Genomic DNA, 11,772 nt, shown 5'->3' with positions numbered 1-11,772 from the left:
GCCCAGGCCGGTGCTGCGTGGGCTCAGCCCTTCAGCTCGCTGCACCGGGGCGTGACGTGGTCCGGGGCCACTTGGCCCACAGCCAGGCAGCTGTTCCCTTTGGAAATGGGACCCGTAAGGGGCTGCCCCTCAAGGTCCTGGAGGTAAGAGCTCTGGGGTGGCCATGGCTCCTGGCTCCTTGCATGGCTGGCCCGGGCTGCAGCCGTAGGAGCCTTCACCGGCACAGCTGCAGTTTGTAGCAGGGCCACGAGAGCTTTGGCCCTCAGCAAAGTCAGACGCCAGCCGTGGCCCAGCTGTGCTGCCCCAGCGTTAGCGGTGTCGGCCCCCTGCACAAGCCCTGCTGGTCGCAGAGCCTGACGGCGCCCTGCCAGCACCAGCCTGGAGCCCAGGCCTGGTTTCCCTTCTCCCGGCAGCGCCCTGGCCGTGGCTCAGCAAAGCCAAACAGCCCGGCGTTTGTGCCTGGGGAGGGTCTGTTCTAGATCAGCAACAGGCCTGTCCCCAGAGTCCGCGTGCCGGGGGCACAGACTGGGCCTTGGGGTGTTGGCTGTTGCCCTTCTGGTCTCCGTGGTTGGGTTTGGTGAGGGCTGAGGCCCAGCTCAGTGGCAGGGTGGAGGCGCCCTGGGCGAGCATCCCCCATGCTCTGCCTTCAGTGACATGTGGCCAAGCTCACCCCCCGCCCCACCCCGCCAGGCTGTCCGCTGCTCCCAAGTCAGGTCCCCACATGGTGCAGGAGCCCTGCGGTCCTAACGCCCCTGCCACGCCCAGTCCTGGGCTTCCCCACACCCGGCTCTGTGAGGGCCCCATGGTCCCGACCCGCAGTCCCTGCTAGATTGGCCCTAGGGCCCTGGGGCTCTGCCACCCCAGACCTGGCTCCCCCAGCTCTACAGGCACCTGTGACTGCTGGACACAATACACCCTGGGCACACGTCTGCCCGCAGCGGTCCCTGGTCCCTGGGGGTGGCATACCCCATGGAGTATCCTGGGGGCACCACTGACCAGGTCAAATTGCTTAGAAACAAGGCTACTTGCGGCCCAAGAATGAGGGTCCCCCCCCAACTATAAGGCACCAAACCAGTCATAAGGGCCTGTCCGTCGCCACGCTGGCCAGCCAGCAATCACGCCAGCTATTCTGTCAGCCTCTCCAGCGTCCCTTGTGAGACAACCCGTCCCCTCCGCACACAGAGGAGAAGGTATGAAAACCACTCGCACCAAGTCCGCACAAGTTTTCCTGATCCCAAAGGATCAGCCCCCTTCCCAGGTCAAGGCGGACCTCCGATCTCCCCAGAAGAGCCCGCTGGGCCATGCGTTTGGAATCGAACACCAGATTGAGAGTACAATTGCAACAGCAATAGAATTACCTACACCGAATGCAACGTCCTTGGTGCAGGCTCATAGCGGAGGTGAAGTAACCGGCTGGTTTATACCGCCTTTGCTGGGCTGAGCCGAGCCACTGGCCTGGGAGCAGAGATGCTCCTGAAGTGTGGAGCTGGATTGGAGCCAAGGATGGAGGAATGGCCAGGGTCCTCTTTGTGCCCGGTCCATGTAGAGTGAATCCCATTGTTCTCCTGGTGGGAAAGTCTGCTCCTGTGGTGGGACGGGGTTTCTGGGCATGGCTAGAGAAAGCAATCCAGGGCACCTTTGCTTGAAATCCAGGCTACTCACAGCCTCAGGGTGGGAATTCCTTCTCACTAAGGCAAATCCAACCAACCTCCATAGCCCTTCTGCCAGCCCCCAGGCCAGCCTGAAGCCAAACAAGTAACCCCCACAGACTTCCCAGCTGCTCTACCAGCCCAGACCAGCAACCCCAAACCCCAACTCATTACACCTGTTTCACCCAACACCACACAGATTCCTCCAGACTCCAAAGAGTCCAGCCCCAGACCCCAGACAATAGAGAGATGGCTCTTACCCAAACAACACGCTCACCAATCCTTTAGACCTAAATATGTAAAGCTTTAGTAACTAAAAACAAAGAAGAGTGTTAGAGAGAAGACTTGTTCAAGTGATACCTAACATACATCAGTCACAGCTACTGGTGCAGCCAGCGGTGTCGTTGGCTGATCCTTGAAAGTCTCTGAAAGTTCATTTCAAGTTACATAGATTCAGTTATTGGAGCATTGTAGATCCAGCCCACTGGGTGCACATGCTGGGACATGGACCTTGGAGACTACAAGACAAAGGGGCTAAGAGGTACGCTGCTAAGTTCACACCATTGTTCTCTCTTCTCCGTCTCGAGGGCCCACGTCCTTTCTTCTTCCCATGGTCCCGTGAGGGGCTGCCCCCCACCTGACTCAGGTGGGCTGTTGCGGCAAATTGCCATTGGATGAATCCCAGGGGACAGTCTCAAATGTCTCAGAGAGGGGGCTGTGTTAGTCTGTAGCTTCAAGAACAACAAGAAGTCTTGCGGCATCTTATAGACCAACAGATATTTTGGAGCATCAGCTTTCTTGGGTAAAGACCCGCTTCATCAGATGCATCTGACAAAGCAGGTGTTTGCCCACGCAACTTATGCTCCAAAATATCTGTTGATCTATAAGATGCCGCAAGACTTCTTGTTGTTCTCAAATGTCTGAAATGCACCTGTTCCTTTCTCTCAGTCCAGGTCACCTGCTCATTGGGCGTCAACCCATTGATGCGTCCCAAGCATCTGGGATGTGGATTTGACTGTCTGAGTCTTTGTTTATAGCCCATTCATCCTGGCGGGGGCTGATGTCTCTCCTGCTATTATGAAGCTCAGTCTTACAAAGCGAAGTTCTCCAACTTTACCTACGTACCCGATACAGACGCATAAGCAGCACGCCTAGATTCAGAGCATCATCACCTTTCAGTAGACACCTCACATGACCCCCCCTTAGCACAATATCTGGGGCCAAACGCCCCACTGGGCATTAAAATGGCTTCCAGGCCCAATAGAACTCTCCAGTCACGTGACAGCTCCCAATGGAATTAGTCACATGAAATGAACAAAGAGCAGTCCTGTAGCGCCTTCAAGACTGGCCATAGTATCTGTTAGGGGATGAGCTTTCGTGGGACAGCCCCACTTCTTCAGATCTGGTGAACAACAGACAATGGAGGGCAAAAAAAGATAGCAAAACCAAAAAACTAAGGAGAAAAAAAAAAAACAGACGAATCAGCTCGGTAGAGGGGAAGGGAAAGGGGGATGGGTTTTTCTTTCAGGTGTTTTTTTTTTTCCTTTGAATGGCACAGGGGTCGCAGCATGGGTAGGACAAGCCCAGTGACACAGGGAGGACAGTCCCAGTGGCACAGGAGCAAGCACATGGGCGGGACAGGCCCAGAGGCGCAGGGTAAGGGGTGCAGGCAGGACGGGCCCAGGGGTGCAGGGTACAGGGTGTGGGCAGGACAGGCCCAGGGGCACAGGGGTGAGGACACGGGTGGGACAGGCCCAGGGGGTGCAGGGGTGAGGACGCGGGCGGGACAGGCCCAGGGGCACAGGGGTGAGGATGCGGGTGGGACAGGCCCGGGGCACAGGATGGGGGACCCCAGACAGGGCCTGCTGCACAGCTGCTGAGTAGCTGAGGGAGCAGGGCTAGGGACAGACGGTAGCACTGGCAGAGCTGCCACGGACTTGGCACAGGCCCAAGCCCTGGCTGGCTGGCGAATTAGCACCTTGTGCCCGATGCAGTTTTCTGGGGACATGAGGCGATTAAGGTCCTTGCCCCCCGCCCCCACCTCCTGGCTCGTTATCAGTTATTCACAGTGACGCCAATTGCGGGGCTGCCACGGCGCCAGCCGCCATCACACGCGTGAGCGTGGGTCCTGTGGCCTTGAACCCCCGACCCCGCAGCGCCCCATCTTGCAGCTCCCTGCCAGGCGGGGTGGCTGGGCTGGTGCTGAGCCAGCGTCTTCTAATCACTGGCCTGCAGCCAGGCTGTGCCAGGCTTGTGCCTGTGAGCTGCAAAGTCCGGCCAGGAGCTGTGCCCAGGTGTGCTAATGGGGTAGGAACAAATCTGGGTCCAAAGTCCCCAGGGGAACAAGTTATTACCGCTGCTCCCAGCACACCGCCAGTCACACTGCTGCCCTCCTAGCCGGCCTCGCCATGTGGGTCCCTGGGCCGGTCGTGCTCTGCCTTGGAGCCTGGCTGACCTGCACCAGCGCCATCATCCCAGGTGAGCCCAGCTCTGGCCCACAGGGGAGCGTCTCCCCATGGGAGCCCAGAGTGCCCACGGGGGCAGCTGCTGGCCAGCGTGTCAGAGGGCTGGTCTGTGATGTATTGACTGGCACAGGCACGCTGGGGGCAGAGCAGGGGGGCATGAACGCATCACCCCGAGGCCGGTAGCATCAGACCCCAGCCTGAGCCAGCCCCTTTGAGGGGGCTCTGGCTGCCAGCCCCACGGGGTGGGACAGGGCAGGGGGGAGGGGAGCACCTTACACCAAGCTGCAAACTGTGGGGTGGGGCCCGTGTTACCTGGTGGCACTGGGCCCCGACCAGAGGTAGGTAGGTGCCTTCCCTCCTGGGCCCCAGAGTGGGAGAGCCAGAGGGTCACCAGCAGAGACCCGGGCATGGGCCTGGGCAGTATTTGATGCCCAGACAGCGGTAACAGGGCTGTCCGGGCAGAGAGCAATGGGGCAGCGGGTTCTCCCCTGGAGATGGCCCCTTCTGCCGGCTCCAGGGGCTGCCCTGGGGGCGCCCGGGCAGGCCAGGCAGCTGTGACCAGCCCAGGAGGAGCAGTGGACTGGGGCCAAGGACTCCATGGGGACAGACCCGGCCTCCACAGCCCCCGCCCTGCCGCCCAGGGCCCGGTGCTCTGTGGGTCCTGGCTGAGGGCCGTGCTGCCAGGCATGAGCTAGTGATGGCGAGGCGGCCAGGTAGGGTCCCCAGGCACAGTCACTGTGAGTGCTCAGGCTGGCGCAGGGAGGGCAGTGCCAGGCCAGTGCGCCCCTGAGCCAGGCTGCAGCCGAGTCCATCGGGGCACTGCCTGCCCCGGGGCCCATTGCCCTTCGCTGGGTGCAGGGGGCAGCTGCCTGCTCCCTCCCTCTTTGCTCCGCTTCCCGGCTGGGCGGTGGGGAAGCACCTGCCTCGGGGTGGGGGAATTTCTGGAGCTCGACAGCCCAGCTTGTGGGGCGTCTCCCCACTCAGCTGAGTCCATGTCAGTGAGGCTTTAATGCCCCTTCCCATGACCCCAGGCTGCACCGGGGCCCAGCCCACTGCCCCAGGACCCCGGAGCAGCTTCTTAACCCTTCACGTGCCAGGCAGGCTCAGCAGTGCAACCAGAGGGAAACTGAGGCACACATAGGCCTCAGAAACTACTTTCCCTTGCTCTCGGGGGCCGGGTTGTGGGACTGAGCAGGGCACCCAGGGCTGCTCACCTGCCAGCTGGGGGCTTCTAAAGGCGCCGCCTCAGACTTCCTGTCCGGCTCCTTCACCCAAGCCAGCCTTCCCCCCTCCACCCTGCCCACCTGCATCCCAGGAGTGCGGGTCTGACCCTGGGCCAGCTCCCTGCCTGGCCACAGACCTCCCAGCTCCTCAGCCTGACACCCAGCCCTGGGGCCCAGGCCTGGCCCCTGGAAGGGCTGAGCTCCCTCCCACACTGGAGGAGCCATCACGCGCAGGCGAGTCGTGGCTGGTCTGGGCCCTCTGGCCGACGGCACCGGGGCAGCCTGGCTGGCACCTGCCGGGGGGGAGATACGGTGCTCTGGGCCAGCACCAGGGACATCCCAACCAACAGGGGAGCTGGCTCTGGGGGCATGGGACCCTGTGGGGAGCTGCCAGCCGTGCCCTGGCTGCAGCTAGTGGGCGCCACGCCTGGCTTGCACACAGGTTTGCTGCTGTCTGCTGGGCACGTACTGTGCCCCATGGGCCTCGTTGGGGACAGGGCCGTTCCCAACAGCCAGTCCCACGGGGTGGGTACAGCTGGCTGCTGGCCGGCCTGACTGCACCCCACCTCTGTGCCCCCAGTGGAGGAGGAGAACCCCGCCTTCTGGAACAAGCAGGCGAACGAGGCCATCAAAGCCTCCGTCAACCTCCAGCGCAGGAACTACCCGCCCAAGAATTTGATCATCTTCCTCGGAGACGGTGAGTGGACGCCGCCCCCGGCCCGCTCCCCAGCTGCCCCGTGGGGAAGGGCCTTGGCTCGAGGGGCATCTCCGGGTCCGTCCGCTCTGGGTTGGGGGGGACCCAGCTGCCCCTCACCTCGCCCCAGCGGGTGGAAGCCGGCCTGGGCCAGGCTCCCTGGAAAGGGGGGTGATGGCCCCTGGCACAGGCCGGTGGCTGAGGGGGACAGTGCCCTGTGCCCACAGGAACAGGGAGTGGTCCTGCCAGGTGGCCATGCGTGGGAGCTACACGCTGGGGCAGGGGGCAGCCCCTGGCCGGTGTGTGGAGCAGGCGCTGATGGGTTCTCTCTCTCCCCTGCCCAGGAATGGGGGTCCCCACCATCACCGCCACTCGGATCCTCAAGGGGCAGCTGCAGGGGAAGCTGGGCCCCGAGACGCCGCTGGCCATGGACATCTTCCCCTACACGGCCCTCTCCAAGGTCCTGGCTCCCGCTCGGGCTCTGCCACTGCCAGGGCCTCGGGCACGGTGCCCCAGCAGGGTTCTGCACAGCCTGGGCTCCACGGGCCCTGGGCGTGGTGTGACTGGGTGGGGTGCAACCCCCCTGCCGGCCAGACTAGGCCCCCCACTCACCAGCCAAAGGTGGGGGGACAGGGCTGGCTGTGGGGAGCTTGGGGGAAGGGAGATTTCTGGGGGGGCAAGTCTCTCAGTGAGGCAAGGACAAGGGGGGGCCAGGATGCCCTAGCAAATGCCCCACCTCCCCCAAAGCTGGGCAGGGTGGGACCCACAGCTGGGCAGGTAGAACCCTCCAGGCACAGAGACTCCCATGCGGGGTGGCCCAGGACCCACAGCTGGGTGGGCTGGGGGCACTCTCCCGTACTGGACGATGCATGGTCCCCCGAGTGCTCTGGGTAGCCCCAGCCATGGTCTGGGGGTAGAGGGGCTTTGGAGCCCCTCGGACAGCTCTCCCGTGGGCTTCGCAGACCTACAACGTGGACCGGCAGGTGCCGGACAGCGCGGGCACCAGCACCGCCTACCTGTGTGGGGTGAAGGGCAATTACAAAACCATTGGGTTGAGTGCCGCGGCCAGGTACTCGCAGTGCAACACCACCTGGGGCAACGAGGTCACGTCTGTGCTGAAGAGAGCCCAGCAAGCAGGTAAGGGGCCAGGCGCGGGGCTGGGGACCCAGCAGGCTGCAGTCTGTCTGACTCAGCAGCTGGGCGGGGGGGCGGGGACGCAGGCCTGCGGGGCAGGGGTGCAGGACAGGTTGGCTTCCTGGCTCAGCCAAGGGCAGGAAGGTGGGTCTGGGTTCGAGTTCCGGCTCTGGTGCCTGCTTGCCGTAGAGGTGGCAGACAGGGCGGGTGTCCGCGTAGAGCAGGGCAGTGCCAGCCCAGCTCGCTGCCCTGCTCAGAGTCCGGCCGCTCTCGGCAGGGAAGTCGGTGGGCATTGTGACCACGACACGGGTGCAGCATGCCTCTCCCGCCGGGACCTACGCCCACACGGTGAACAGGAACTGGTACGGGGACGCCGACATGCCCGCTGAGGCCCTGCAGCAGAAATGCACTGACATCGCCTGGCAGCTCGTCCACAACGTCGACTTCACGGTGAGGGGCTGCACCCCACGAGCGCTGCTGGGCAGCTGCGGCCCCATGCAGCCGGCCCCGCCCGGGCCTGGCTCCCCACCTCTTCCGCTGGGCACCTGCCACAGGCCCACGGGCGGGATAGGTGGGAGGAGATGGTCACCCTGCCCCGTCCCCTTGCAAGGGCCAAAGGACAACCCAGCCTTGGGGCTCGAGTTCCCCACAGACAGGTGCCCCCTGGGCAGAGTACCTGGGAGATCCCCGAAGGCACCTGGCTGCTGTGGGGCAGGGTGGGGCGGAGCAGACACCAGGGCTGGCGTAATGGGCTGCATCTGTCTGTCTCTGCCCCAGGTGATCTTGGGGGGCGGACGCAAGTACATGACCCCTCAGGGGACCCCAGACCCCGAGTACCCCCTCCAGAATGGCACCCGCAAAGACGGCAAGAACCTCATCAACCTGTGGCTGGAGTCTAAACAGGTGACTTGGGGGGTGGCCACTGGGGGCTGGTCGTCCTGGTTCACGCCCCACATTGGGCAGAAGCTCAGAGGGGTGCAGCCATGCAGTGCTTCCTGCAGGGGAAGGAGGGGGGTGTGGGGTCGCCCCAAGGCATAGGGGAAGGGGTGCAGGGCTAGGGGTGTAGGCTCTCCCTGAGGCATAGAGCTGGGGGTGTAGTGTCTCTCCTAGGTGTTCGGCTGGGGGTGTAGGGTCTCCCCAAGGCACAGGGCTGGGGGTGCAGGTGGGGGGCCAGTGTGAGAGCTGTGCTGGGGCCCAGCTGCCAATGCGAACATGCTGGGCTGGTGGCACACACAGCCCAGCCAGAACCCCATCGACCGGCCCGTGGCTTTGTTCCCTAGGGCGCCAGGTATGTGTGGAACAGAACTGCTCTGCTCAGTGCTGCCAGCGACCCGTCTGTGAAGTACCTGATGGGTAACAAGCCCCAAGTTCTCCCCTTTGCCCCCTCCTCCCCGGGCAGCCTCTGCCCCCTCCCCGGCTGCTCTGGGTGCTGTGTCTGGCTCCCTTTTGCCCCGGCCCCCCCATGGCCTTCTGCAGCCTGGTTCCCAGGGCGCTGGGGCCGTTCCCAGCACACCCTCGTCTCCCTGCCGCCCCCCCACAGGCCTCTTCGAGCCCATGGACTTGAAGTACAACCTCCAGCGGGACCCGGTCCTAGACCCGTCCCTGACGGAGATGATGGAGTCGGCCATCGAGATCCTGAGCAGGAATTCCAAGGGCTTCTACCTCTTCGTGGAAGATAAGTGGGGTCGGGGCCGGCCAGGCGGCACAGCTGTCCCAGCCCCGAGGGTGGTACTTGTCTGGGCACAAGCCTGGGGTGCTGGTGGGAGGGGTGGCCTGGAGCCTGGTGTCCCTGAGCAAGGAGCAGGAGCACACCCAACAGCGAGATTAACCTACCAGGGTGCCCAGCCCACGAGTGTCCCTCAGCCCATCACCCTGGGCTCAATGAGGAGCTGAAGCCTGCTGAGTAGCACAGAGAAAGAGGAACGGAGGTGGCCCAAGCCCGCCCCGGGTGCTGTCCACAGGTGCCTCAGCAGGACCCAGTCGCCCCGGGTGTGGGTGGGCGCGGCACTCAGAACCCCTCTGTGGCTAAGCCCTGCCCGGCCCCTCTCCACGAGGCAGGATCGACCACGGGCACCACCAAGGCATCGCCTACTGGGCGCTGACGGAAGCGGTGGAGTTCGACGATGCCATCCAGCGGGCCGGCCAGGTGACGCAGGAGGACGAGACCCTCACCGTGGTGACGGCCGACCACTCCCACGTCTTCAGCTTTGGCGGCTACACGCTGCGCGGCTCCTCCATCTTCGGTACGCCGGGCTGCCCCGGGGTCAGGGGCGGGGCGGGCTGGCGCCAGGACCCTGCAGTTTTGGGCCCAAAGTGTCTGCTCCCCTTGGACGCACCGAGCCTGCTCCTGCGCCCGGTGGGCCCCGGGTTCGAGCGCTGCTCACCGCAGAGGGAAACTGGCAGCTGAGGGCAACGGGACGGCAGCGGTCGCTGTCTTATGGCGGCCATTGGCGGAGCAGGGATTGGGCCCAGAGGTCGCTCGGACCTGGGCCGCCCCATCACACCTGTCCAGGGACCTGCCGGACTCGCTGGGTGCCCCTGCGCCCTGCCTGCTGCCGGCCCTGCTGGGGTATTGCTGCCTGGGTCCCCTTTGATGTCCTGGGACCTTGCAGGGCATGATGGCTTAACCCTGCTCTGGAGTGCCCCCGCCTGGCTCTGACCTCTCGCCTGGCTCTCCCCTGCACTAGGCTTGGCTCCCGCCCTGGCCACAGACGGCATGCCGTACACATCCATCCTCTACGGGAACGGGCCGGGCTACCGTATCACTGCCACAGGCCGGCCCAACATCTCCAACACCCCCATCGGTAAGGAGCCGTGGCAGCTGGGGCGTGGGGGGGGGCGGGCTGCCGGCGGGAGAGCTGATGGGTGAGGGAGTGGGGGCTGCCCAGCACTGGCATTCCCAGCCCTGCCACCGGTGCCACTGCCAGGGACTGGCATTGACTGCACAGCCCATCTGGAGTATTGCATCCAGCTCTGGGCCCCCCAGTACAGAAAGGATGTGGATGCGTTGGAAATAGTTCAGCGGAGGGCAACCAAAATGATGAAGGGGCTGGAGCACGTGACCTGTGAGGAGAAGCTGAGGGGTTTGGGCTTGTTTAGTTTCTAGAAGAGAAGACTGAGGGGTGATTTCATAGCAGCCTTCAGCTTCCTGACAGGGGGGGCTCTAAAGAGGAGGGTGAGAAGCTGTTCTCAGTGGTGTCAGATGGCAGAACAAGGGGCGATGGGCTGAAGTTGCAGAGGGAGAGGTGTAGTTGGATATTAGGAAAAACTACTTCCCCAGGCGGGTGGTGAGGCACTGGAATGCGTTGCCTGGAGGGGTGGTGGCATCTCCATCCTTGGAGGTTTTTGAGTGCTGGCTGGACAAGGTCCTGGCTGGGATGACTCAGCTGGGGTTGACCCTGCTTTAGGCGGGGGGCTGGATTAGATGACCTCCGGAGGTCCCTCCCAGCCCTGGGAGTCTGTGATTCTAACCCCCAGCGGCAGGCAATGGGGCGTGGGGGGTGGTTCCTGGAGACCTCACCTGCTCGTTGCCCCTCCCCAGAGAACTCCACGTACGGGCAGCAGGCGGCCGTGCCCCTGGCCTCAGAGTCGCACGGCGGCGAGGACGTGGCCATCATGGCCAAGGGGCCCATGGCCCACCTCTTCCACGGCGTCCAGGAGGAGACCTACGTGGCCCACGTCATGGCCTACGCCGCCTGCCTGGAGCCCTACACTGACTGTCCCCACGTGACATCTACCGGCATCAGAGCCAGGCTCCCGCCCCTGCTGCTGGGCACCCTGCTCCTGCCGCTGCTACACTAGTCCGCTCCCCAGGGAGCCCAGCATGGGGCTGCGTCGGCTGCAGCTGCCGAGGGGCCGGAGCCCGCCTGCTCCCTGCGGGGCGGGTTGTGTGACCCCCGTCCTTGGAGGGCTCTGGCTGGGGGAAGGGCATTGCCACCTGCTTTGAACAAAGAGCTTCCAGCGACCCATGGCCTGCGGCTGTTTTGTGAGGGAGGTGCTGTGCTGGGGGGTGGGGAGAAGGCACTGAGAGGGTGCTGGTGGGGGGATGGCCACCGGGGGCGCCGGGCTCCAGAGAGTGCCATGGGGCAGATGAGGTCCAGGGGGCGTCGTGGGGGAGACGGGCTCTGTGGGTGCTGTGGGGGGGGATGGGCTCCAGGGGGTGCCATGGGGTGATGGGCTCTGTGGGTACCATGGGGGGATGGGCTTCAGGGGGAACCGTGGGGGGGGAATGGGCTCCAGGGGGTTTTGGGGGGCACCACTGGGTGTGTGACAGAGGCACGCCCCGGAGACTGATGCATGTAACGCCCCCCAGCAGGTGCCCACAGACTGAGCTGCCCACATGTCCAGAGCAGCTTTATTGGCCGTAGCAAACAGGACACAGGGCGAGTTCTGTACAAAGGGCAGGACCCCGGCCAATGCCCCCCACCCCCTCCAGGCAACGAGGGCAGTGCCGGGGCCCTCCTGGGCTCAGGCTGTGCTGCCCGCTAACCGCCTGGTGCCACCTTGTGCTGCCAGCCACCGCTGGGCTGGGGCTCTGGGCCTGGGCGTGCCCGTCCCCAGGCTGCAATCTGTGCCCGCAGCCGAGGAGCCAACCCCCTAGCTGTGTG

General features: G+C 64.1%; 1 protein-coding gene across 1 annotated transcript; it reads left to right on the top strand.

Moving 5' to 3' along the window:
* The first annotated feature begins 4,057 nt into the window (after positions 1–4,057).
* Positions 4,058–10,966, top strand: LOC142018663 (intestinal-type alkaline phosphatase-like). Its single transcript, XM_075004619.1, has 11 exons — positions 4,058–4,127; positions 5,918–6,034; positions 6,376–6,491; positions 6,994–7,168; positions 7,443–7,615; positions 7,943–8,068; positions 8,446–8,518; positions 8,706–8,840; positions 9,217–9,408; positions 9,853–9,969; positions 10,707–10,966. The coding sequence occupies exons 1-11, from the start codon at positions 4,058–4,060 to the stop codon at positions 10,964–10,966; spliced, it is 1,554 nt and encodes a 517-aa protein (XP_074860720.1).
* The last annotated feature ends 806 nt before the right edge of the window (positions 10,967–11,772 follow it).

The sequence above is a fragment of the Carettochelys insculpta genome, chromosome 10, assembly GCF_033958435.1.
Source record: "Carettochelys insculpta isolate YL-2023 chromosome 10, ASM3395843v1, whole genome shotgun sequence".
NCBI lineage: Eukaryota > Metazoa > Chordata > Testudines > Carettochelyidae > Carettochelys > Carettochelys insculpta.
The sequence above is the reverse complement of the archived record's forward strand: the minus strand, read 5'-3'. Positions and strand labels throughout refer to the sequence as shown.

Coding starts and splice junctions, on each gene's coding strand:
- LOC142018663 (XM_075004619.1), top strand. CDS start 4,058: ATGTGGGTCCCTGGGCCGGTCGTGCTCTGCCTTGGAGCCTGGCTGACC. Junction 8,069..8,445: donor TGTGGCTGGAGTCTAAACAG/GTGACTTGGGGG, acceptor TTTGTTCCCTAG/GGCGCCAGGTATGTGTGGAA. Junction 9,409..9,852: donor GCGCGGCTCCTCCATCTTCG/GTACGCCGGGCT, acceptor CCCCTGCACTAG/GCTTGGCTCCCGCCCTGGCC.